This window comes from Taudactylus pleione, unplaced genomic scaffold (assembly GCF_031769625.1).
Source record: "Taudactylus pleione unplaced genomic scaffold, aTauple2 ptg000016l, whole genome shotgun sequence".
Classification (NCBI taxonomy): Eukaryota; Metazoa; Chordata; class Amphibia; order Anura; family Myobatrachidae; genus Taudactylus; species Taudactylus pleione.
The window spans coordinates 40757501-40785000 of record NW_028284418.1 but is presented as its reverse complement, the minus strand read 5'-3'; the positions used below and the strand labels follow the sequence as shown (position 1 = coordinate 40785000).

The window sequence follows — 27500 nt, the reverse complement described above, 5'->3', positions numbered from 1 at the left end:
ATACAAGTAGTATGTTGTGTTACCTTTCACTCTACTTACATTATGTGATATAATAAAACCTTCACAAAATTAAAAATATTTTCTAAATGAGAACTACAGATCCAGCTTGTTCTGATGTATAGAAATTGAGGCATAATTATAAATCTTTTTCTCCCTACTCCTCCGCTGTGAGATGTAGATCACCAAGCAATGGACCTATTTAATTATACTAGCAAATGGCAGAAAAAATCCTGTATAGTTTTTATCATTCCCTAAACATAGAGCTGTGTCAGTCAGTAGTAAATATGAACCTTAGCAGGATTTTATAAACATTATTCAGTTCCTGCAATGTCTGCAGCAGGCACACTTGTTGATGTATGGGGCGATTGTGCTCATTTGTTATGTAGGTCATGCATAAGGCAATTAAGTGAAACTTTTATTAAATTAATGTTCTAAAAATATTACATGTGATTTGCTACGTTAAAATTGTTGAAATTCTGATTAAGCTGTAAAAATGTAATACAAAGCAAAATGTTGCATAATTAATCACAGAAACAAATGATTCCATTAGGAGGCGATCTCCTATCCACCATTGTTGGTAATAAAGGCTTCAGTTGATTTTATTGTTTCAGCAGTAACAGTTCAGAATGAAACATCACACCAGTAAAAGTTTCCACGGATCGTTGTTTTAGTCCCGGTGTATAAAAGCAGTATAACACGACCCGGTTAACATTACAATTTAGTATTTTTGCAGAATTTTTTCTTTTTTTGGTTTGCAAAGAAACTCCTTTTGTGCTGTCAGCACTAAAAGTATAATTATCTTTCATCTGCTGCTGTCATACCTTCCCTGCTTAATTAGACATTAATTAAATTTCACAGTATCATTTGCATACCTATTTAAATGTAAATTCTAACAATAAATGTTTTCTGAAGTATTTTGCATTTTTTACTCTTTTTGTGAAAGTATTGGTAGTTCAGTTACTGATGTTGGCAACATTCTCTCTGGTAACTTGAATATTGAGCTTTGCTAGAATGTGGTCATAAAAACACAAGACCGTGATCATTAGGGTAAATACTAAGCGATTAGCATCTACGTCATGTTATGCACTCATCAACATGTGTTATCTGTGATATGCTGACCTGTCTGTGTATAATGGGCAATTCGTCCTCATAATAGTGATGTACTGATCACTGAGGACAGCCTGCCTATCTGCCGCCGCCTGCCCCGCTATTCACCATTGGCACTACAGCTACTCCTCCTCTCCAGTATTACTGCAACATTGTGTATAGAGAACCATACTGTCAGTAAGGTTGATTGGCACCATAACCCATGATTAATAAGAGACCTGGTAGATGGGAGGCTGCACCTCCCGGTGTCTGGTGTCAGAGTGGACATGGCACGGAGCAGCATGTATTTTGATCATGGATGGGGTATATCATTGGCATTCCGAAGTGAAGTTACATGTTAGATCTGTGTGTGTGTGTAGGACACTGCTAAACCTCACAAATTACACTGCACCCTACTTTCTATACTTAATGCTCTATACAAACCACTACCCTTATGTATTTCCCTAAACCCTCCCCCCCCCAACAACATAATATTCCCTTACTCCATACGCTATTACCACTCCCTTCATTACACTGAATAATCTTTTGATACAAACCGCATTAAACATCTTGAAATCATACACAATTCAAATGCCATCACCTGTACCTTATACCGCCACAAGGTATGTATCCATAATGAATACGTCCTGAGCTGGGTACACACTGGAGCAATATCAGACTGATATGCTGTTCCGATTCACCCGGAGATTACATATCGGCCAGATTGCTCTGTGTACGGCCAAACTGTGAGCTGCCGCAGTCATTAGCTGCACGGCCAACCAAATGATATCGCATGCGGCACCATGGTAATGGCAAGTTGATGAAGGATGGAACCCTCGTTCCGTCCTTCAGTAGATTGTTCTGATGTGTACCGTGGATACGAAATGTCGGCCCATCGTCTGCCATATCGTCCAGGTACACATAGTCTAGTGTGTACCCAACATTAGCCTGTACCTCTGTAATAACAAATACAAACGGAATTGTTTGCTGCAGAGATTAATGCTGAATGGAGACGGGAAGAGCTTGTGATGCATTTCACACCTAAATGTGACTTTCCTGTGCAACAAAGGTATGATAGAGGGAGGGTTTCTCTCTATACAAACCCCCGGTATTACATTTATTGGCAACGTCAATACATTAATATATACTAGAGCAAACAGTACCAATATTTATACTTCTAATATATAACAGCTCCTCAAACAAGATAAAATAATTAAAACAAGACAAGTCATTCCCCAGGGAACAATATAATACTCCAATAAGTGGAAATAATGGTAATATTTATACACATGAATAATATATGATCATAATTGTGTAGGCAACTGTTATACAGTATGTATATTTATAAATATCTAGAGTAAGATGAGACAAATGAAAATGTAACCATTATAATAAGAATCATTCCATTCAAAATTAAAGCCCTTTGGTTGACATAAATGAAATGTAAAAAATCCAGAAAATTTGTTTTTCTCCTATATTCTTCATCTATTAACTCCTTCAAGTGCAGCGTAGTAATGGGTAGATGCCAGGTCACTTACTAGCATATCATTATACTGAGATCCTATGCTGCGGTGTGTTCAGCAGCCATGCAACATATAAGAGGTGGCAATAGACCAGACATGGAGCTCTAGCCCAGAAGCTGTGCAGTTCTGTAGATGGTCCTTAATACCCCTTTTCCATCAAACTTCTAACCTGGGTTATTGCCGGAACAACCAGGGTCGAGGTTAGTGTGAAAGGATCTGAAAGAAATTATCTGGGAAATCGACCCTGGTAGCTACTAAGGTCGAACCCAGGTCCCGGGCAACTGTGCAATGTGAACAGTGCAAACCGGGTTATCCAACCTGGGTCACGCTAAAAGCTGCTGATTGGAGCTAGAAGGTGACACGTATTGGCCATGACTGATGCAATGCAGTGAGCAGTCACCACCCACTCTTTATGACCTCATCTTTGTGAGTCTAAAAACATCCATTTCTGATAACACACACAAGTTTTGCCGGGCAGACACGGGTTCAGTGTGAACAAGGCTGACCTGGGAACAACCAGTGTGTCCAAAGTACAGTGTGAAAGGGGTCTAACCCGGCTCTGACACGGGTTGGAACCATGTTCAAAAACACGGGTCGGACCCGGCATTTTGGTGGAAAAGGGGTATTACTTGCAAAACTTGTGAGTACTGTTAGACTAACCTGCAGTATCAACCAACATCACTGTGGAATGCATACTTGTAATACATTACCTAATCAAACCGAACATGCTATATAGGCCACTAACCCATACGCTAACTCAATCAGATTGTAAAAGGTTGTACAAAATCGTTCTTCCTATTGCTGGATATGAAAGAAAAACCTGCTGCATGAATTGCCTTGTCTGCTGGTTGGTGTTTCTCACAATGCGATAGTGCCGTAACTGAGGAATAAAGGAACATTTATCGTGCTCAATTTGTTTTTCTATTTAATCATTCAGACAAGTATAAATAAAAAGTACTGTAGCTCGCCCTATAAATAGATGCTAGACCAGAAATTGATCTGGATAACCGAATAAACGTACGAGCCCTGCTCCAGGCAGAAGGCGCATACAGAAGCTTCCCTGTTTTGCTTGTTTACATGTCCCCTGAGACAACATCAGAAAGTATACAAGCAATAAAAGGCACATTATACTGACAATTATTTCAGTGTGTGTTTTGTTATATTCTTCTTGTTGAGTAAGAAATACTTTAAATGCTTTGTTTGAAAGTTACTGTTTTTTTATTGTTACTGTGTTTAACTGGTTCATTGGATTTTGAAACAAATTTACATATAACATAATCTAAACCTGGGTACACACTACACAATGTGTACCCAGAATGACATCGATGGCGACGGGACCCTGCATGAGGCAAGTGCATACATATTTGCCGACGCCGGGTCCAACAGAGGGAGCTACGTGTCATGCTGTATTCTGCAGCATGGCATCGTTGGGGACATCCCCCGTCGACCCGCGGGATCGTGCACATCTCATGGGTACACGTAACATGATGTACCCGATATGATGCTCCGATCCGGTAGATCGGACCACATATCGTAGTGTTCCCTCTAGCTCCGGTGCGAGGCAGGGCGCCGGAGCTAGAGAGGGCATGTCCGTGCACGCGCCAGAGAAGGGGGCGTGGTCATCGAAAAGGGGGCGTGTCTATAAGACGCGTCCCCTTTTCGTCACTCTTGGGGGCATGCCCGGCACTTACGGACACGCCGGGCAGCCCCCAAGCCCTGCAGACATGGAGAATAGATGCCAGGCGCATGCGCCCGGCGTCTATTCTCCGGCGGTGACGGGTCACCGCACATTTCTTCACCCGCGGGACACTGCGACCCGAGGGTGAAGACGGTTTCCGCAGGCTGTTAGGGCAGGGTGCTTTTTGCCCTCCTTCTGGAGGGCAGGGCGCTTTTTGCCTTCTAGAAAGAGGGCAGGGCGCCGCGCCCCGCTAAAACAGCCTAGCGGGAACGCTACATATCGTCTAGGGTGTACCCAGCAGTGGCGTAACTTCATCTCAGGTGCCCGGAGGCAAGATAAATGTTGGTGCCCCCCCTCAATTAAATTTAACCCCCCCCAGCACCTATGCCAGCTGCCGCCGCCCCCCTATGCAGTTCCCCCAGTAGTGGTCCCCCTGTGCAGTGCCCTCTGTAGAGGTCCCCCTATGCAGTGCCCACCTATGTAATGCCTCCAAGTAATGGTCCCCCTATGCAGTACCTCCAGTAGTTGTCCCCCTATGCAGTGCCCCCAGTTGTAATGCCCCTTTAAGTGCTCCCCGTAGTAAGGGCCCCTGTAGTGCCCCCAGTAGCAAGGCCACTGCAGTGGCCCTGTAATGCCCCCAGTAGTAAGCCCCCAGTAATGCCCCCTGTAGTGCCCCCAGTAATGCCCTCAGTAGTAAGCCCCCTGTAGTGACCCCAGTAGTAAGCCCCCTGTAGTGACCCCAGTAATGCCCCCAGTAGTAAGACCCCTGTAGTGATCCCAGTAATGCCCCCAGTAGTAAGCTCCCAGCACACACACACACACACACACACTTACCTTAATCCCCGCTCCGTTGCTGCTGCCATCCGCCCCGGCGCCCGCTCCTCGGAACTATGGGAGTGACGTCATGACGTCACTCCCATAGTGCATTGCAGGGCCCGGAAGCCAGAGCTCAGGAGTGAGCTTCGGCTGCCGCTGGCTTCGGGGGGAGGGAGGGAAGAAGGAGCGGGCGCCCGCTGGTAACACAATCAGCAGGTGCCCGGCAAACAGGTGCACTCCCTGCACCGCCCGTAGTTATGCCACTCGAGGTGGAGCACCGATCAGCAGCGCTCCTTCTCCATGCAGTGCCCAGAACGGCCGGGGGGACAATAGAGCCAGGTGCCCCCTTCAGGGCTGGCGCCCGGCGGCAAATGTCACTGTTGTCACCGGGAGTTCAGCTACTGGTACCCAGTTTAAGGGCTCAATCCTATTAGGTGGAAGTTTGCAAATGCAAGTTTGTTTCATGAAACTCGCATACATCGCACAAATGCACGCACCCGAGACATGTGAGATCCAATTACAAATGTCAATATGTGGTAGTTGTGGCGAGGGTGTGCAACTTTCTCTTTTGTATCATTTGGGGACACTGCAACGCTGGGTTTAGAGGGAGGCTGAGGAGTAGACATCCCCTCTCTAAATCCTCCCAACTCCTCCAGCTATTAGTGTTTTAATTTAGTACCTGCAAGAGAGGCACAAAGAAGCTAGGTTATTTTACCCTTACTACTTCAGGGTCCATAGGGTTTCCACAGGATACCTTGCGGTATAGGCGATGGCAGTCAATGGGCACCGCAGAGTTAAAGTTTTCAGCCTCCCAGGATGCACTGGGTCCCCCTCCTATACCCCGCCCCCGAGCCAAGGCAAATCAGTTTCGTAGGTGCCCAGCTCTGAGTCGGGTCACCATTTTCAGAGGGGGGCTGTTAACAGCGCCTGAAGTTACAGGTGGCATAGTGGTCTGGGTCCCCCGCATACCTCTCCTCCGATAAGGTCAGAGTATGCGGCGCTGTTTCTTACGAGGCTCTGTGTCTGTGTAGTTGATAATAGTGCTGGTAGTGCAGGGATTTATCTCTGCATTGTATGTGACTTAATGCTAACGCTGTCTGTCTATACTTTCACTTCTGACTGTCAGCTATTTTACTATTCCTGTTCTTCCTCTGCTAAAACCCTTGCGGTGCAGTGTTGCAGGGTTTTTACTACCTCACAGTGAAAGTATTCTCTGTGAGGGGAGTCACATACACACTCCGTTTACACTCATCATGTCTGAGAGTGAACGTGACTTTCCTCTTCTGCTAAAGTGTACCACATGTAATGTACCATTACGGAGGATGATGGCAACACTGAGGGATTATATAGGGCACGTTATCTTATATCATGCCCGATTTCTGTCACTGTGCAGGAACCGCCCTGGGCTTGTTTGCTAAGGCACTTACAACCCTTGTGGGCCAGCTGGTGACGCCCCCTGCGTTTCCCCAGATGGGGTTATCGCAGTCGGTAGTGTCATTACCCATGCAGGGCTTCCCTAGGCAGTTGATGGTACCCCAGTATCTCCCGCTTTCGCCCCCCCCAGGTCTCACAGGAGCCTGCATGGGTGAATTCATTGTCCAATATGGTACAGCACCTAACGGACATTTTGCAGGGGGCGTCGTCATTGCGGCCTCCTAAGCAGCCTTTAGTGTCTCAGACAGTTCAGTTTGATGACGATGAAGTCACGTCTGATGATGAGATTTTTTACTTTTCGGACCAAGAGCCCCTTCGTACTAAAGAGGCGGAGCCAAAGTCTAAAGTCCATATACCTGGCCTTATACGGGCAGTCCGTGCGGCTTTGGTTATTGAGGATAAGGATCCCCCCCATGGCCAAATCCAAATATGCCTTCTTTAAGGATAGTAAGGGTGATGCCACTGTATTTCCTCTATCTGGTCAGTTGGTGGATCATTTAGAGGAGGCGTGGAAAAATCCATGTAAACTGTTCCAGCCTCAAAAATGCTTGGCCTTTGCATACCCTTTTGCGGATAATTACTTTTCTAAGTGGGAAACCCCACCTCAGGTGGATTCTCATGTCACACGCCTAGTGAGGAGTGCTACATTGCCCATGCCCTCCATGTCCTCCTTAAAGGATGCCACAGATCGCAAGGTGGAAATAGGCCTAAAATCCATTTAATCCCTTGCTGGAGAGGCGTCCAGACCGGCTATGGCCGTGTGCTGGGTTGCCAGAGCCATGGAGTGCTGGGCTGATAGCTTGGAGGCGCCTCTGGACACTGACTCTTCTGCTGAGCAGGCGGAGTTAGTGGGCAATCTCAGAGACTCAGCCACGTACATTAATGAGGCAGCCTTGGATATAGGTCTCCTCGCTTCCGTAATCTCCTTGGCAGCAGTGGCGGCTCGCTGCACCCTATGGTTGCGCTCTTGGAAAGCAGATGCAGATTCCAAAAAGGGATTGGAAAGCTTACCATTTAATGGACAGGTCCTGTTTGGCCCTGATCTGGACAAAATTGTGGCCACTCTGGCAGCAACTAAATCTGTATGTCTGCCATCGGCTACAGTCCCATCAGGGTCTGGTACTTCGTCTTTTCGGCCCTATGGGGCCCAGGGTAAGTCCAAAGTACAGTCCTTTCCGAGACAGTCAGGGGCCAAGAAATCTGCCAAGCCAAGGAAGCAGGCTTGGAGTAAAAGACGTCCTGCCGCCAAGTCGGACGATAAGCCTTCAGCCTGACGAGACGGGCCTCCCTTTGGGGGACTCCAGAGTGGGAGGCTGCCTGCTTTGGTTTGCCCAGTGCTGGTACCTGACTACCAAGGACACTTGGGTACACGAGGTGGTCTCTTGGGGCTATGCCCTCTCCTTTCGGCGCAGGCTCCCCAGCAGGTTTTTCACCACAGGCCTTCTGTCAGATCAGAACAAAGCCCTGGAACTACAGAAAGTGTTGCACTCTATGCTCCAGGCTGGAGTTTTAGTGCCTGTTCCATTCTCCGAGAGGGGCATGGGTTTCTATTCCAATCTTTTTCTGGTGCAGAAACCCAATGGGTCTTACCGACCCATCCTCAACCTGAAATCCCTCAACAAGTCCTTGATGGTTCCTCGGTTCAAGATGGAGACCCTGCGTTCCATTATTCTGGCGATGGAGCCTGGGGATTTCATGGTGTGGTGTCGTTGGACATTCAGGACTCCTGACTGCATGTCCCCATTATCTTAACACCAGCAATTCCTCAGGTTTACAGTACTCGACCAACATTTTCAGTTCCAGGCACTGCCCTTTGGTCTGGCAACAGCTCCTCGAGTCTTAAACTAAAGTCATGGCGGTAATGGGAGCCCACCTGTGGATGCAGAGAGTCCACTTGTTGCCTTATCTGGACGACCTTCTGTTGTTAGCGGGGTCTCCAGAGGTCCTCCAGCTCCATCTGCAACTGACAATCTCTGTGTTGCAGAATCACGGCTGGTTAATAAACTGGAAGAAATCCACCCTGGTTCCCTCGCAGAGGATGCTCCATCTCTGGGCCCTGTTGGTCTCTGTGGTGTCACTGTTCGACATGGTGGAATATGCCCAGTTTCACTCCAGACCTCTGCAGAAGTTGATCCTCTCCAGATGGAATGTGTTGCCCCACCGGATAAAGACACAGACCATGGTGCTTTCTCCAGAGGTACTTCTGTCTCTGGTCTGGTGGTTGAGGACGACTCTCCTGAACAGACAGGGGACGTCCCTTTTGGGTGGCAAACTGGGTCCTTCTGGCGACGAATGCCAGTCTCCGAGGCTGGGGAGCAGTGACGGTTCCACACTTGTTCCAGGGCAGGTGGACCCCGGCAGAATCTGCGCTTCCAATAAACATCTTGGAACTTTGTGCGGTATTCAAAGCTCTCTAGCAAGCAAAACATGTTCTCCACGGAAAAACTGCAGGTACAGTCAGACAATTCCACAACGGTGGCTTACATAAACCGCCAAGGAGGAACCCGAAGTCGGGCGGCGCTGACAGGTGTCCCGCATCCTGACTTGGGCGGAGGGCAATCTCCCTGCCATCTCGGCGGTGTTCATACCGGGAGTCCTCAACTGGGAAGCCGTCAAGACGTGCATCCAGGAGAATGGTCTCTTCACCAGGAGGTGTTTCTACTCCTGGTGGACAAGTGGGGCCTTCCAGAGATAGACCTCATGGCCTCCCGATACAACAACAAGCTGCCTATGTATGGGTCAAGAACAAGAGACACGGAGGCTCTTCTGGTGGACGCTATGTCGGTCCAGTGGACCTTCCAGTTTATGCACCTCTTCCTTCTTCCTCGAGTGGTTAGAAAATTCAAGCAAGAAGGTGGCACACTAATGTTGTTAGCTCTGGCGAGGCCCAGACGTCACTGGTACTCAGATCTTTTGGAGTCTCTCTGCAGACACTCCGATGCTGTTGCCTCAACGTCCGGACCTGTTGTCACAGGGTCCTTGTCATTACCTGGACCTGAGTCGTCTGTCTTTGACGGCGTGGCTGTTGAGACAGCCCTCTTAAGGTCCAGGGGTTTTTCCAGCTTTGTAGGTAACACCATGCTCAGAGCTCGGAAGCCTGCATCTGCAAGAATTTACCACCGATTATGGCATACTTTCTTTGAATTGCCCTAGAGGCTATGATCCTAAGGTGTTCCGGATATCCAGGGTGTTGGCTTTCCTACGGGCGGGCTTAGATCACAGTCTTCGCCTTGCTTCTCTGAAGGTGCAAGTTTCTGCCCTGTCAGTGTGGTTTCAGCGTAGGATTGCTACTCTTCCTGATGTCCGCACCTTTCTGCAAGGTGTACTTCGTATTCAGCCTCCCTTTGTTCCACCAGTGGCTCCTTGGGATCTGGCTGTGGTCCTGAGGGCTATCCAAGGACCACCATTTGAACCACTGGGCTCAGTGGATTTGAAATGGCTTACAGCTAAGACTATATTTCTTCTGGCCATTGCTTCGGACAGAAGGGTCTCAGAATTGGGGGCTCTCTCATGTCAGCCTCCCTTTCTCAGTTTTCATAGAGACAGGGCGGTGCTTCACACTCGCCCTAGTTTCCTCCCTAAGGTGGTATCTAGTTTCCACATTAACGAGGAAATCATAGTGCCGGCCTCTAATTCTCCAGACCTCTCGTTTAGTGAGGCCACCTTGGATGTGGTACAGGCTCTAAGGATTTATGTTGACCGTACCAATTCATTTAGGAAGTCGGCCTCCTTGTTTGTCCTCCTATGGCTTCTGGAAGAAGGGTTGGCCTGCCACTAAGCAAACTTTGGCAGGATGGATTCGCATGGCAATTTCTGAGGCTTATATTCATGAAGGCCTTCCTGTTCCAACGTCTGTTGGGGCTCATTCCACTAGGTCTGTGGGTCCTTCGTGGGCAGCTCGAAATGGTGCCTCTGCTATTTAGCTTTGCAAGGCTGCCACGTGGTCTTCTGTCCATACTTTTGTGAGGTATTATGCATGCGATTTCTCCGTTTTTTTTTTTATTTTTTATAAAATTTGCAAAAGTCACAAAAAAAACCTTTTTACACATTGTCATTATGGGGTATTGCGTGTAGAATTTTGAGGACAAAAATGAATTTATTCCATTTTGGAATAAGGCTGTAACATAACAAAATGTGGAAAAAGTGAAGCGTTGTGAATACTTTCCAAAAAAAAACAAAAAACAGCGGAGGGGAAATGTATGGAGGTATATGGACAATTTTTACACAGAACTTACAAGTCAAATATTTTGTTTTAGTAATTACAGGGCAAAGTCGCAATGGAGTTATTTCTGCAAGGACTCGCATTGAACTATTAGCAGAGACGTTTCGGAGAAGGCAGCCATTCACCCACTTTTTGTCCTTTGCACTCAACCAGCCAGAAATCCAGGAGAGGTTTTTACAATTTAAGGAAGAGGTTCTGTCAAAGTGCTCCAAGGTAGGAAACAATATATTAAATTGTTAATTGGTTATAATTGTGAGTGTGTATAGAGAAACATTGGTGTCATGATGCTGCAGGTGATGTCTATTTGTTATGTGGTTGAGAAAGTAACTAAGAAACCTACAAAACTAATATAAAAGGTTGCAAAAGAAAGTAACATAAGTGGGAATGAGGAGATGGATACAATGACGTGCCACTGTAAGCTGTGGTGCCCATTGCTGGCAAGACCTTTGAGTTTCATTACATCATTTGCTTCCAGTTTAGAGCTCTCGCTTGTAAATGTAATTGAGGGATGTTTATTGTCCACGTTTGACAGTCCAAGATGAAGAAAATAGATTATTGAATGTTTCTTTCAGACCTGCTTCCTCAATACAATGCATACATTCATTCATTTTAAGAAATTGTCTCCTCAAACCAAGCAATCATCAGAGTGTTCCAGGGCAGTACATCTACCTAGACTATAAATCCATACACAAAGCATACACTTACCTTCAAGAATTACTAGGCAAACCCAGTCCCTGATGCAATAGGAGAAAGGAAATGCTTATTTACCTTAGGGCAGGGGTGTATTAGGTGAAGAGGGGGCCTGTGTGCAGTCTCCATCCGGGCCCCCTCCTCTGTAGTCAGCGGCACAAGTTAGTAGACTCTGACAGCAGTCGGAATCCCGGCTCCAGAATCCTGACCGCTGATATCCCGATGGTAAGTTAGGCTTGGAGTTAGGGTTAGGTTAGGAGTTAGGGTTATGCACTAGGGGAGGGTTAGGCTGCGGGAGGGTAGGGTGTGGGTTAGGCTGTGGGAAAGGTTGGTTGGGTGGGTTAGGTTTAGGGTACTTACCTGCAGGCGTTGGGATTCTGACTGTCGGGATGCCGTACCCAACCCCATACAAACTCTGTTCTATTCAATTCATACTCAACTACCTTTTGTGCTTCTTAGGTTGGGCATATAACCTTGTTCGCATTGCTGAGTCGCAAATTGCAAAAGTGTACCCCGCCTGTTGTAACTGTGATATGCTGTGAATGTTTTCTATGACAAATAAGACAAGCTGGGTTATGTTACTTATACTGCATTGGAGCAGTGGCATATCTCTGCTAAAGTCCTGGATTACATACAGTACATGCATTTCTGTACCAGCCTGGCAATCGAGTTGGCCATCAGTGAACAGTATCTCAGCAGTGTCACAGTAATGGGATACAATCATCATTTCATCTTCTGTTCTCAGGACTGGAAGGGAATATGTTGTACTTGATAGGCAAAATAATACACTAAGAAGAAACAGATTCACATGATATTTATGCAGGAAGCCTTATGCCACTGATCCTTCTATGTGAGGCGAAATGGCAGATGGATACATGGGAGAGAATAGAAAGACAGAATAAATCTGTAATAAAGAGAAAAGCTACAGCAAAAAGAAAAAAAATCATCTGCGTCACACTACATAAGCAGCATATGTCCAATGCTTGTTTATCTCTATCCAACCATGTTGCAAAAAATCAGGACAAAGTCGCCTTGGACCTGGTATATTTATTTGATTTACAGGAAAAGCAGAGCACATGGCTCTGTGTATTTTCTAAGCACAGAGACACACAAAATCTGGATTTGCCAGTCAGTTAAGTTCCATAACAGTTCATCCTGTTGGACTGATTCATCCTGCTGCTTTCTGGCTCGCTCATCATGATGAATTGGCCTTGTAGGATCAGGCAAGATTTTATCGCTGCTATAAAACTCTGGTAGCCGGAGAAATTTTCTCACTTCTTGATAAAGGTTTTGACAAAGAAACTTACACTGATAAAGTGCTCATGTGGTAGATACTTAATACCTGTGATTAGCTATTTACATAACGATGATAGCAATGTACAATTAGGAACAAACGCCATAATAAACCAAGACTGGGGGAGGGGCTTATGCAATAGGTTGCGAGCTGCAGCTGCTGTGGGAACATCTGTAAGTCCCCTGTATATTTAAAGCGGCAATCATTTTAAAGGCAAAATCTGCTTTGCCTTTAAAGTTATTGCTACTTTAAAAAATACCGGAAGACTCGCATGAGTTCCCACAGCGGCTGCAACTCACAACCTATTACACAAGCCCCTGGGTATTAATAAATGAAACTGTAATGGTGGGTACACACTGGGCGATATTACTGAGCGACTGCACAATTACGACATCGTAATCGTGCAATCGCTCAGTAATCGTGCACAAATCGTGCACTTTTATGTCGGAAACGCCCAGCGATGCGCTCTCCCGTTGGTCGTTTCCGACATTGTTCATCGCCTGAACATGCAGCACAATCTGACAATGTCGTCAGGTTGCTGCATGTTTGGGAATGGGGGAAGAGAGCCCGGCGCTGAACGATATCGTTAATGATATCGTTCAGCGGCTGTGCTCAATGTCATGAACGACATTGAGCATAGCCTGCTGGGGACACACTACACTATATCGCTCAGGGAGCATATTGTGTAGTGTGTACGCACCTTAAGAGGACCTTGTTTTCATCAGAAAATAGGAGTTTATTACATGAAGATAAGTGCAACAGATTGCTTCTTGGTTCAGCCAGGTTACAATGAAAAAGTTATTTAGTGGTGCTGTATGACCCAGTCACTCAAGAATGTTGGTTTGGAGTTCAGCAGGTTTCTTTCACTATAGAAAGAGTCTGATGGGTCGATTTGAATGATCTTACTCCGGCAGGTAAGTGCGGCTGTATGCCACATACACACTAGACCAGTGATTCCCAAACTCTGTCCTCAAGGCACACTAACAGTCCTGGTTTTGGTGATATCCAGGCTTGAGCACAGATGGTTAATCAAAATAACTGAGGTACTAATTAAGTCACCTGTGCTCCAGTATGGCTAGCCTCAAAACCTGGACTGTTAGTGTGCCTTGAGGACAGTGGTTGGGAACCCCTGCACTAGACGATGTGTGTATGCAGCGACATCTTCAGCGGCGAGCCCGGCAGGGCCATGCTGCATTCAGCAGAATGGCATCACTCACGATATCCACAGATTGGGCTGTATGTACAGCTGACTGGGGATATCATTAACGACCCGCAGGAGTGCGCATCGTTGGTCGTTCGGACCATACACACTAGATGATATGAACGATATATCGTTGAACGATATCACTATCGGTCACTTTTATCGTCTAGTGTGTACGCGTCTATACAGTAGCTGCTGACTCTCTGTCCTTTGTTCGCTGCGTACAAAAATCAGCAAGTCTGGGGGGCAGATTAGGCCGCGAGGGGGGAAGATGAGTCATTGCCAGCGTTTGCACACCTTTGCAACGGCAACTGGCCCCCCTAGTGGCTAAATGAATTGACCCCTAAAAGTAAGCTTAGCATGTAAATGAGTAGTAGCCAGATGGAATATGTTATGGAGGATAAGAAGTTAGTTGAGGAACTTGCTAAACTTTCATAGAGTGTGTGTGTTTTCAATGGTCCATGCTGTATGCAGGTGTTTTTCCTGCATGCTCAGTGCAAAGAGGACTATAAAATATACACACAACCTGTAACTCATCCATGCTTCCATTTAATAGTTTTTTTTTCACCGCGCTCTGTTGTGGTGTGTTCTATGCTGTGGTCTGTATGGTGTGACATGTGTTGCTTAGTTTGTGAGAAAAAAAAAATAGGTTGTGCTGCAGAGGTGAATAGTGCAGCTTTGGTTGCACCTAAACGTGATGCCACAAACACATTTGTGAACACAATCTTATGCAGATATTGGCGAACTAATACAGATGGATTATACTAAATAACAATGCAGATAACTATGTTCTATTAATGTTCCAACAGATGCCGCACTGAATGAAGTCTCTGTATTAGCAGCAATGGTGTTGGCAAATGTGATATGTATCATGTACTTTGGTACTGTGTGATAGTTTTGTGCAGTAGATGGTTGTGGCTGGTCTATCCATTACCTCTATCAGCAGCGCAAACCACACCATTACAATAGTACCCCAGTGTGCAGGGAACCCCAGTATTTTTGCTTATGTTTCAATTTAAAGCTTCACTTTTTATTCCATTGTTTCCTATAGCATGCAAGCAATGTTTTCACCAAAGTAATAATGATATGAAAATGTGTAACGTACCAGGAAATCACTGACATGGGATCTGTGTATTCTGTATGATGACTGGACTCTTTAAAACTACAGTATTTATGTTACTGTAAACTAAATGGTTTCATCCTAACTCACTGCTCCATACTCCTCGCTCACTGTCTCTCTCCTGTGTGTCCCCCTGACTGTCTGCCACTCCCCTTTTAGAGATTGTAAACTTTTAAGAGCAGGGCCATCACTGATACCATCAACTCCTTCCACTGCCAACAATGGCACCAAATGGCACTTTGCGTTCAGCCGGCGCTGATAATTGGGGTTTTATGACTGCTGATGTTCAGATACTTCTCCCTTCTTCTTTCCTCCCCCCCCCCTTTCTTTCTTTCTTTCTTTCTTTCTTTCTTTCTTTCTTTCTTTCTTTCTTTCTTTCTTTCTTTCTTTCTTTCTTTCTTTCTTCTTTTTTTCCTTCCCCCTTATTGTATACGACTGAGTTTTTTTTTTCTTTTTATGTTCAAACTTTATTGTTTGGTAACAACAAGCAAGCACTATGACGTTTTAAGCTTTTGTAAGGTTGGGGGTAATGCCACTTTATGGTCATTGTAAGGTATTTAATTTCATCTTGGCAAAGCTGCAATGTGGCACAGCTCACGTTTAAATATTTGGAAATATTCTGAGGTATAAAGTTTTATTTTCAGAATAATCTTTACATGTATTCTTTACAGAACATTTATTGAAAAATAAAGGAAGAAGAAACAAAAATCACTAATTACATTTATTTAAACCAGTGTTTCATTAACTCATTCCTCAGGGAGCACTAACAGTGCCGGGTATCCATCTTTCCTAGTTGGAAGGAGCCACAGGTGGAGCTAATTATTTAACTTGTGAGTCTGTGAGACCTGGAAAACATGCATTTCTAGTGTTCCCTGAGAAAGGAGTTTGGGTAACAGTGATTTCAACTATCCATTGTCAACATAAAGGAGAAGGGTCCGCCAGTGTTCCTGAGAATGCAGCTTAGAAATTCACTATCAACCTGTGACAACATCACTGAGACATGAGACACATCTTGCCTCGGCGATGTCCTTAATTCCTAGTGCACTCATTTGAGGATCTTTAAAGATTAGGATCATCAATAGTTCACATTTACCTATGTTCTCAATATAAGCTTTTAGTCTGGTAAGCTGTTTTATAGTGCTGGGATAGAGATATTTATGTCACCGGTCCTCAAACTCGGTCGAAATCCCGACGCCTGTCATTTTACCTACGCCGGGAGCCTGACACCCGGCTTACCGATCGAAGGTAAGCCGGGCGCGGACAGCGTTAAGTTAGGGGGCTCCTGTGGGGACTTGGGGTTAGGCACCCCCCCAGGGAGGTTAGGGTTAGGCTAGGGGAAGGGGGGGTTAGGGTTAGGCACCCCCCGGGGGACTTTAGGATTAGGCACCACCCTGGGAGACTTGGGTTTGGGCAGTGGGGAAGGGGGGGGTGGTTAGGTTAGTTTATACTTAACTAAGTGTAGTCGGGATTTTCACCCATGTCAGGATGCGGCCGGCGGTAAATCATACTGATCCCGATTATTATGACCGCTGATGCAGCAATGTTTGTACAATGTCCATGTGTTGCAATGTTCTGTACTGTAAGTCACTTCCTGTTTCATTTATTCTGATTCTGTCTATGCACCTTGTAAGGCGCTGCGGACCTCTTGCGGCACCATATAAATAAAGGAGGAGGATCATATACAGCGCACACACACACACACACACACACACACACACACACACTCCAGTTGTTCTAATCCTGTAGTACAAGAAGGCCACCTTTATGTCTCCTTGTTCTTCCTATACAATAGTTTACAGCTTTGTGTGCTACACAACTCTGGTAAATTTTATTAATGTAACACTGTGCACATATAGGATTCACTACAAATCTTTTCATTGCGCTGTGTCCAATGCTGTTTCTGCTTCCCAGAAAAGATTATCCTCCTATATTCTATTGACACTATAAAAGCCAATGTATTATTTAGGCCGCGAGACCAGGCATTACAGCCCTTTAATTCCTGCATTATAATACCTAGCAATAAAAATATTGGTCTGGGAGACTTTTGCTTTGTTTGTTCTGTACAGTAGTCCCCTGGCAGCTGTTGTAGGTTTAATATTCTGCAGGCTAATCATTCTCAGCGGCTTCTTGGGACTGTGCTGGAAGGTAAGCCTGCCATTGTAAAGCAGAGGTAATCAGTGAACAACATCTCCCTGCTGAGAGGTTAGAGAGCAAGCTTGCTGCAGTAATGCATTGTTTGTCTTTATCCATATACCAGGAAAATGAGCAGCTAACCCATCATATCACATTCATTCTAGAATCATTCGCGCGTAATGCGACATATACTACTTATCACTGTGCAGTGGTGTTACTTACTGGGATGTACACAGGACATTCACACACTGTTTCCCAAGAGCTTTGCTTCTCAGACTTCAGTTCTCAGAGTCCTCTCTATGAGACTGGTTTAAAGAGAGACAAAGATCTAAAAAAAAAAAAAAACTAGGTTTGGCCTCTCTGCTTGTGCTTTTCTCTTGTACTCTCTCCTACTGTTTTGTGTCAGTCAGAATTGTTTGGAAACAATGAAATCCGGTTAGACAATTTTATGTACTGAACGGATTGTTGAACCAATCATTGTTAACATACAAGCTTTGTCAGGAGGAACCGATCAGTGAAATTTTAGATAATTTAATATTTGATTGGTAACCAATTTCTAGTACTTTAAAAAGCAATCGGGTCACAGCTCCCAACTGTCCTGATTTTGAGGAAACTGTTCTAAGAGTCAGAATGGTCTACTCAATATCACTTAATTTTCTCCTACTTTTGGAGAAATTAAGTTTTTGGACCTATTCCTCATAAACGTACCGCAAGAGATATCCCGGACATCTCCTGCTTACCTTTCTCTGCTGATGTGGCACACTGTCCCCGTACATTAGTAACAGGACCTAAATTCATCAAGTTTCGAAAATACAATATTTTTGGAGCTTGACTGTGGGTGCATTCGCCATCTTTAGAAGGCGTTTGCTCCCGCACATCCACTCCTCTATGGGAAGGAGTCCCGGGTTGCGAAGAGGGATCTTTTCGGAACCATCCGCCCCTGTCCTGCTCTTTCCACCGGACGCCAGGACTTTGTGCACCTGTGTGAGCTCTAGTTCACACAGGCACACTGACTGCCAAGTTAGACTCGGCATTGTTAAGTTTCACTGAAAGTAGCAGTGAAAACATTCAGGGAGACGGCTGATTTTCGGATCAGCTGTCTCTGCATCGGAGCAATGATTAATTGCTCCGGCGCTTGCCGCAAGTAATATTAATTATTGTTAATTAACATTATGAATAGACTCCAAGACCTTTTGTTGCTTCTGCTGTAAAAGTTGGGATGTACGTCCCAGTCAACCTTACAATGTGGATGCGCATCACACTGGTGGTGATGTATGTGCTTAGGTGACTGGCTTAGGACGGCCTAGAGCTTCTTGAGGGACTGGGCGAGGTCATGTTGGGTATGTTGACATGTATTTTCCGCTCACATGTTACTAGTGTGTCTGGCAATGAATGCATAGCCCTTTGTGGGGAGAGTAGGTAGGGGGGCAGGGAGTGGGTATGTAATGCCGGCTGTTGTGATGCCTCCTGTTAGAATACCGACAGCGCCATCCTGATGATTGGTATGCCGATTACATCCCGGGAGGCATATACTGTGACGATTTTGGGTGGTAAAAATAAATAGTTGTTCTTTCTGTGAAATGTGAGGAAAGATTAGCATTTTCTTTCATTGGTTATAATATATACTGTATGTTACATATAAGTAATCACTATTGTAGGGTATCTTGCCAGCAATGATCTGAAAAATACTAATATTCTGTGTTGTCACATCTGATTGATTTATTGTAGCACAGATTATTGCAGGGTCTGGATTATAACATAATACAGTTATTCACAGTGATATTGTGCTACAGGTATTTATTGGCAGTTTAGCTGGTAGCTTTTTATGTGTTTCTTACAATTCTAGAAAGTGAGTGATTGATTCCTTTTTTTGATGCATACTACTTCTTTTTTTCCCCAGCAACTATGAATGATTTAATGGGCAATATGGCTGTTGTTCCTGTGTATGTAGAGTCTAGATGGGGGTGGAAAGATACTTTTTTTGAGACCTTGCCATCTGCAAAAAGGGATAGCTCAGGTCAGGGACAGTACAGTAGTAATATCTTCTGTCTCCAAATCTGGAGAATTTATAGACTTCCATCTCTGCACTATGTCCTGGATTTGTTGCCTGTCTAAATTACTTTCTTAATACTTTGTTGATTTTAATATAAAGTCTTTAAAAAAAAAAACTCTTAAATTTTCTTTAAAAAATCTTGTCTGAATAGTGAATTCATGAGTGTCGGCTTTACAACTTCAAACATGATGATTTACCATAATGTTTGAAGTTGTAAAGCCGACTGTTAAAATGATATAAATCACATTTTTAGCAGGTCGGCACCCTGTGTTCAACCTTACAGTGTCTGCATTCTCAGCATCGACTGTTAAAATGGGAAATGCATACCCTTTCTGCACTTAGGGAGATTACATTGATTATTCATTGTGTGTTGTGTGAGGCTTGTCCATCAGAGATACATCCCACGTGATCAGTATTTGTTCTGTTGTGTGTTTTTTTGTGTGTTTTTTATGTAATCTAATAACTATAACTTACATTTTGAAGTCATTTTGTAGCATTGGTCTCGGTGGCTCGTTTACTTATACCCCTTTCAGATATACAACCCGGGAAATTTCCTGCTCAGACCCGGGAATTTCTCCTGTGCAAAATCCCAGGTATTTGGTCAAGACCCCCCTTTCACACTACAGTGTCTACCCGGGAAATTCCCGGGTAGACCCCTTTCAGACAAGAGCTGGGTTTTTCAGAGTTTTACATAGAAAAACAGGGTTTTGTCATTATAAGTGGATGTTATGCTGGCACACATTAATGAGGTCATGCAAAGGTGGGGATGTGGTATAAGGGGACTGGGAGTTATTGTTATTGAAATAAATACAAAGACTTAATATTTGAAAGGTTCAAAAAATCTTTTATTTTAATAAAGGCCTTTATTTTGCATACGAAGTTTGAAAGCCTTACTTCCATATTTCTTACAAAATACAACACAATTCAAAACCAAACAATAGTATCAGAAAAAATAACAGTAAAGTGCACATTTACTTCAGAACATTGTTCAGTGCGCATATAGCTATGAGGCATTAAACAAGCCTTTAAAATAAAACAAATAGGACCAGAATTTTTTGGTAGATCCTTGTTTACACCAACTCAATATCCTATGACAAAAGCAGTAACCATAATATTTTCAACATCGTCATATGGGATATGTCTAGTTAACATCACTAGATATATTTGATCACCACAGTTAAATATTTCTGTAAACTGTAAACTCTGGGTTTTTGTCAGGAGTAAGTTCCTGTGACAGAGTATTAGCTGGCAAAGTATCTTTAAATTGATCTTCAAGTACATTATCTAATGTACTATCTGTAAATGTTGAGGATGACTGAGGTGTTTGCGGATGCTTGGATATATGGGATGTAGTTTGGCCAAATGCTGTGGGGGACTTTACTTGTTGCGCATACTGGGATGTTTGGTTAAATGCTGGGGGGGACTTTACTTGTTGCGCATACTGGGATGTTTGGCCAAATGCTGGGGGGGGCTTTGTTTGTTGAGCATACTTGTATGTAGTTTGCCCAAATGCTGTGGGGAAATTAGCGTGCTGGCCATACTGTGATGTATGCTCAAATTAGGTGGGAGACTGAGGTTGCTGCACATACTGGGATGGTTCCCCAAATGAGTTTGGATAATTAGCTTGTTGGCCAAAATGGGTGGGTGGTGGAACATGTTTTGGTTTGTAGTGGATTGTGCTCAAGGTTTGAGTAAAAAATTTGCGGTTATCGCGACTTAGCCTTTCCTGCATAGCCATCATTTCCTTTAGCAAATTACTCTGCATTTCTCTCTCATTGGCGATAAACCGCTGCAGTCTGGCATCCTCTTGTGTCTGCCATTCCGAATCTAGGTCGCGTAGTTGTTCACAAAGAATATTTGTCATGGCTTTGGTAGCAACATCAATTTTGCTCTTCTTTTTACGTGTTGGCACTGTGAAAACTGAAAGTAAAAGAGAGAAAACATTGAGCAACAGATGTAAAAAATATTTCAAACACAAAACAATAAATGGTCCCAATTCAAAAAGCAGCACGTCTGTTTGCATGCGGTGCCCATCCTCCACTACAAGATAAACGCAAAAACAATACTATATGCTAGAAATGTAATGACAACATTACATAGATAAATGCAGCAGAACATAAGTTATTTGATTTAAACTTACTGTTACTGCGTAGGGTGGGCTTGTCTCCCTGGGTCTGTGGCTCAGACTCAGAATCTTGCCTTTGCGTTGGAGAGATCACATCTGTGCCAGTGCTTGGTTCAATGATGATGGCATTAGATGAGTCCTCATCTGGGTCATCAAATAGGACCTGCGATAATGCCGGGCTCTGCTGGCTGCTCTCAGGAGTTGTTGAAGGCGTGCATGTCGTTGTTGCAGACAGTGTGCCAGCATCACTTGAAGAAGATAGAGCAATGGGGTTGCATAGTGCTGTATGCCCAAAAGCCGAAGTGCATAAATCGTATAAGGGCCACTCCATCCTTCCCACACCACTGCAATTACGATTGTGGTCATGGACCTTTGTGTATTGTTTCTTTAGGCTCTTTAGCTTATTAAGGACTTGCTGCTGTGTCTTCACAATACCCCGGCTGGCCAGGATTTTGGCAATGTTGCAATAGATCATGGCATCTTTAACAGTGCCTGTGATTTGAGCTTTTATTTCCTCCTCTCCCCTCACATGTAAGAGCTCACGGACCTCCTCCTCCTTCCAATGTGCTCACCAACCACCTGTACACAGAAAAAATAAAGATTACCGCACTAAAGAAAACCCAGAAAATTTAGATAAAAAGTTATAAATAAATAAGAAAATGAATAAAAGATAAATCTCTTGTTAAGTAATAATGTTTTCAGTATTTTAAAATAGATGCCATATATAATAAGAAACAAGCTCTTTTAATAAGGTAATAAAAAACAGTAATTTACATAGTATAACACTATGACATAAATAATATTAGATGCTAAATATGTTTACACACCTGGCACCACTCTCCAAACACCTGGTACAAGTTCACCTCGTAGTGTTGCGGGCCTCTCTGCAACTGTTGCAGCACCTAAATCTGCCTTGTAGCACTGCACAGGATTCTTAGCGCTATGTTTAGCGTTTATATGACGTCTGCCCTCCACTGTCCGGCTGTTGCTGATGATCTCATCAACAGACAGCCGCATCCGGCCAATCAGGAGCTGTTTGGTGAAGCCCGGGAGTATATTCCCGGGTAGCACCATTCAGACAGAAGCAGGGTAATTTCCCGGTACTTAAGTCGATTGCAGGGGCGGCTACCCGGGAACCTTTCAGACAGACGCGGCTACCCGGGAATTTGGCTGAGGCAGGCCAAATTCCCGGGATTCTCGACAAGTCTGAAAGGGATATTACATATCACTTATGTCTATAGTTCCACTTGTGAGTCAGTGCAGTGAACTGTTTATAAATAGCTGAAATCCTGGTTCTTTTCTATTTGAGACATGCAGCTAAGCCTGCTCTCCACCTAATCACTGCTTTTGGGGTGGTCACATTCCAACACCAGTATCCATAATTATACATGCTTTATGATTCTTTCATCAGGGGGGTCAGAATGATTTTATGTTGGGGGAGGCCACATAAAATTCTTACGACTCACCTGCGCCCCCCCATCTCCCCTCCTCCCTCTCTCTCTCTTACCTGGGCACGCAGGAAATCTGACTTGAGTGGCGGCTGCAGACGGTCAGGGGCTGTGCCTTATAGCAATAGGCTGCACAGCCCCTGCACTGCACGGAGGAGGAAGTATAATGTGTGGTGTGTTAACTTAAAGGCGGCACATTACACTCTCCTCCTCCGTGCGGTGCAGAGGCCATGTAGCATATTGTTATAAGGCACAGTCCCTGTTTGTCTGTGGCCGCTGTGCCTTTTCAAAAGTTTGGGGGGGAGAGAGCTTGCCCATCATCAGCATAAATCCACCTTTTCAAAACGGCAAAATGATGCTTATTCTATGTGTAGGTTTTCCTAATCTGTACTTTTAATGATCATGCAGGTTTTGTTTATTTGTTTTTACAGGCTTGTTTTTTTGGAGTACATAAAATGTGTACAAATGATATGGTAGCCCAACACTGCATACCTATTCAAAAAGTATACATCCGAACACCTAAAAACAGAGCAACTATTTTTTTCAGTGCTTATCCTCACTGCAAAACTGTGCATCTGGAAAAGTGAAAGTATGAGGAATTAGTTCATATTTTGATCATATTTAATCTTACAGTCCACGTCACGGCTCTCTCATTCTGCAATATCTTAAAGATCATATTTGCATTACAAAACACCATTGAATTGCCGTAAAATGTACTCGCCTCTCATATTCAGAGGTTCATCCTACCACATCAAATGAGGGGACCCCTGTGTTTGTTGATGCCACCATGAGGCAGATCTGGACATTAGAACCACCCTGTCTGTGGACATTTTTTTTTTCTTCCCTTTAACCCTTTCTGTAGTATAGGGTATTATGATCTGGTGGTCACCAGAAAATAGCTACTAAGAGGCACATTGGTTCAAATTATGGACTCAAACGAGGGTGCCTGACCCCATCTGCTGGCTCTACTAGTATATCTGCAGTACAGGTTGATATTGCCTAGTGATTACCACAAAATAACCACTATGGAGCCACATCATTTAACAGAGGTAGGGGCGCCGAGAAAGGGGGTGCTGTTGCGGGTACTAAGTAGCTAGGCCAGGGCTTGATGGAGGGGCCTGGGCCCGCCGTCCACCCTGTCCCTTACTGCCAGCTACAGCAGCCTGTGTCTCTCTGGGTTGATGGGACCAGGGAGGCTGTTGCCGCTTATCAGCAACTGTCTCCTCCTTGTGGAGCGCACTATGCCGCTTCACAGCTCAGCAAATAAAAATAAAAAAAATTTGTAGGTGGTGTGGCCATACTTCCTAACATTAGGCCTGGCACAGGCCTCTACAGCCCTGGAAAGAGGGGACTCTCCCTGAGTTTACTGAAGCCTGGAAGGGGGAGATATTCCCACATCCCTGGACTTTGTAATGATTTCTGCAGTGCAAGAGTGATCACCTAACATGTCAAATAGTTTGAAAGAGAAGTCTCCCCTGTTTCCAATGAGAGTACCCCTGAGTCTGGGATACCAGAATGGGGAGATAGAGCGCTCTTACCCATTTGTCGGCTATCAAAAATATCTGAAGTTTTTGATTTGAGGGAAAGGTGCTCAGGTACATCATCAAGTCCAACCACCTTCCAGTGTCAACTATTGTATTAAGGGGGTACATTGTAAGGGGGTACATTTAGGTAATTTTTCTACCCTATTAGAACTCTTGCAGTTCTTAGGACTAGTCCCACTGGAGGCACATCAATGCATCCCAAGGTTCTGTTGAGTTGTTGGAAAAGGCTCCATGGTTATTTTAATGCCTTACATGGTGATTGTGCCTTAAGTAGGTAGTCAGATCTAGGAGCAGATTATATGTCTTATGGGACGTTAGAAATATAAAGACTTATGCAGAGTTAGAAGTAGAAAAAAAAATGAAAGGGGTGCAAATGTATTTATTTTTTTGTATGCAAATAAAATAGTGGCTGCTTTTGCATGTAGCAAACAAATACTGGGCAGCTTTGTTTGTTGCTCAACCTGCAATGCAACATGGTTCTGCCAAGGTAAATATTGTTTCTATTTTTTATTTGCCTCTTACTCTGCATAAGCCCAGTAGATACAATAAATCTACCAACATTCAGTACATTTTAACATATGTTGAATGAAAAAAATGAGTGCTCTTATTCCGTTTGATGCCAGGAACATACTGCATGAAATAGGTGAAATTCAGCTATCAGAGTTTGGAAATTGTAAGCCGACTCTGTAGAGAAGCTTTCCATTAATAGAATTGTGAACAAATTAAAGTTTCTCAGACGGGGGATAGACTTTCTTACAGTATGTGTATAAACCAAGTGAATACAAACCAGATTCTGTTCCTTCTCTAGATTTTCCAGACAGTATATGTAAACTAGGGTACGGTGCTAGTGACTAGTCAGCGACAATATTATATTAGACCTGCAGGGCCAGCAATCTCTTTAATCACAGAAAAGGAGTAATGTACAGATGTATCCTGATACACTATTGCCGCAGTCTCTGCTCTCCAGGTCCCATATGACTCGGCTTGTGCTTTGTGTATTTTTCGCTCAAATATGCATCTTAGTTGCAATGCGATAAGACAAGACCGCGTAACAATACTGCACGGATTCATTTAATATGCGACACTTGTATACCTGTGTGCTAATGAGTCTGAATCTCAAAGTGCTACAGTGCAGCAGCCACAGCTTTTTCTCACGCCAAGGCCCGTTTTGCTACATCTACGACTTTGTACATATTTAAAACTAATTCCTGTGTAGTTAAAGCAACAGCCCGGTGTCTCTGGTACACAACAGCGTCTGTGGTGCGAAAAAGATAGACATTTTAAGAAAACGTTGCAAGGCTACACCGCTCGGCAGCGTTCATTCGTGCCAGGCATCTCCCACCACATGGCTTATTGAGGCTAGGTATATAAGGACACATCTGTATACCAAACAATGCTATTGTGATTTGAGAGGCCGTTCACTGTAAAAGACAGAGCTGTGTAATCTTTATCTGAAAATTGTGGGGATTTATTGCTTTAAATTGACTTTCCTCTATTGCCACCATCTGTCCCTGAATCAAAGCTTTAAGGCCAGATGTTTCTTCCCTGAGAAAAAGCAGATTCTTCACATTTAAATAAATTATATGAACTTTTCCGAATCTTCAAACCTGTAAGTACAATTCTGGCAGTTTAATTTGCTACATATCAGTATCTTAATTGACACTGGATTTGTGGATTATAGGTAATACAGGGTGGATAGTAGAAAGATGGTAGCAAGGATCAACTTCAACCCAGCCTAGGTAATTTTAAGAAAAGAAGAATTTAAAAGTAGGATTTAGAACTGTTTGTTTTTCTACTTGAGTTCTTGTTTATTGTGCTATTTCACATACCTGTTAGTTCTGTTTAGCCGACTACATATCCCTAATGCTTGGGACCAGGGGTATTTTGGATATCGGAATATTCCGTATTTTGGAATATGTGCATACCATAATGAAATGTCTTCCGAATGGGACCCAAATCTAAACACAGAATGCGTTTTTCATATACACCTTATACATATAGCCTGCAGGTAATTTTATACAATATTTTCAATAATTTTGTGGCTCAAAGTTTGTGTACATACATGAAATTCATTTGTTTCATATACACTTTAAGCACAGAGCCTGAAGGTCATTTTATACAATATTTTTAATAATTGTGTATCTTAAACAAAGTTTGTGTACACTGAAGCATCAAAAAGCAAAGGTTTCACTATCTGTCATGCTAAAACAAAAAAAAATCTATATTTTGGAATATTCTATATTTCTGTATATTTGGATATGGGAGACTCAACCTGTATTGTATTTATTTATACTATACTACTGAGCCTAGATCTGTTTGAGACGGAGAAGGCTACCAAACTCTGGGACTGAGCCATGTTACTTGCAAGGAAGCAAGCCAGACTATGAGGCTGTGGCAGCCAGCCAACTAAAGACCAGTCCGGAGCCTGTGTTAACCTGCCGGAAGCAGAACTAAGCTGACTTTGGACTTTTATTTGCAGACTAGCTGCCCATATATGTATGTATATACAGTACCAGTCAAAAGTTTGGACACACCTTCTCATTCAATGGTTTTTGTTTATTTAAATTATTTTCAACATAGTAGATTAATACCGAAGACATCAAACTATGAAAGAAAACAAATGGAATTATATTTTAGATTCCTCAAAGTAGCCCCCTTTTGCTTGGATGACAGATTGCATACTCTTGGCATTCTCTCAATCAGCATCATAAGGTAGTCTCCTGGAATGGCTTTCCAACAGTCTTGAAGGAAGGTGCTGAGCACTTGTTGGCTGCTTTTCCTTCACTCTGCAGTCCAACTCATCCCAAACCAGCTCAATTGGTGATTGTGGAGGCCAGGTCATCTGACGCAGCACTCCATCACTTTCCTTCTTGGTCAAGTAGCCCTTACATAGCCTAGAGGTGTGTTTGGGGTCATTGTCTTGTTGAAAAACAAATGATGGTCCCAGTAAGCGCAAACCAGATGGGATGGCATGGCGCTGCAGAATGCTGTGGTAGCCATGCTGGTTAAGTGTGCCTTGAATTTGAATAAATCTCCAACAGTGTCACCAGCAAAGCACCCCCACACCATCACACCTTCACCTCCATGCTTCACAGTGGGAACCACACATGCAGAAACCATCCGCTCACCTTCT

General features: G+C 44.0%; 1 protein-coding gene across 5 annotated transcripts in view; it reads left to right on the top strand.

Moving 5' to 3' along the window:
• The window catches only part of ASCC1 (activating signal cointegrator 1 complex subunit 1), a 289341-nt gene that overhangs the window by 15171 nt on the left and 246670 nt on the right, over positions 1-27500 (top strand). For all 5 annotated transcript variants that reach the window (XM_088475726.1, XM_088475725.1, XM_088475728.1 and 2 more), the window contains exon 5: positions 10794-10972. In XM_088475726.1, coding sequence (XP_088331852.1) covers positions 10794-10972 — 179 coding nt within the window. The remainder of the gene's footprint in view (positions 1-10793; positions 10973-27500) is intronic.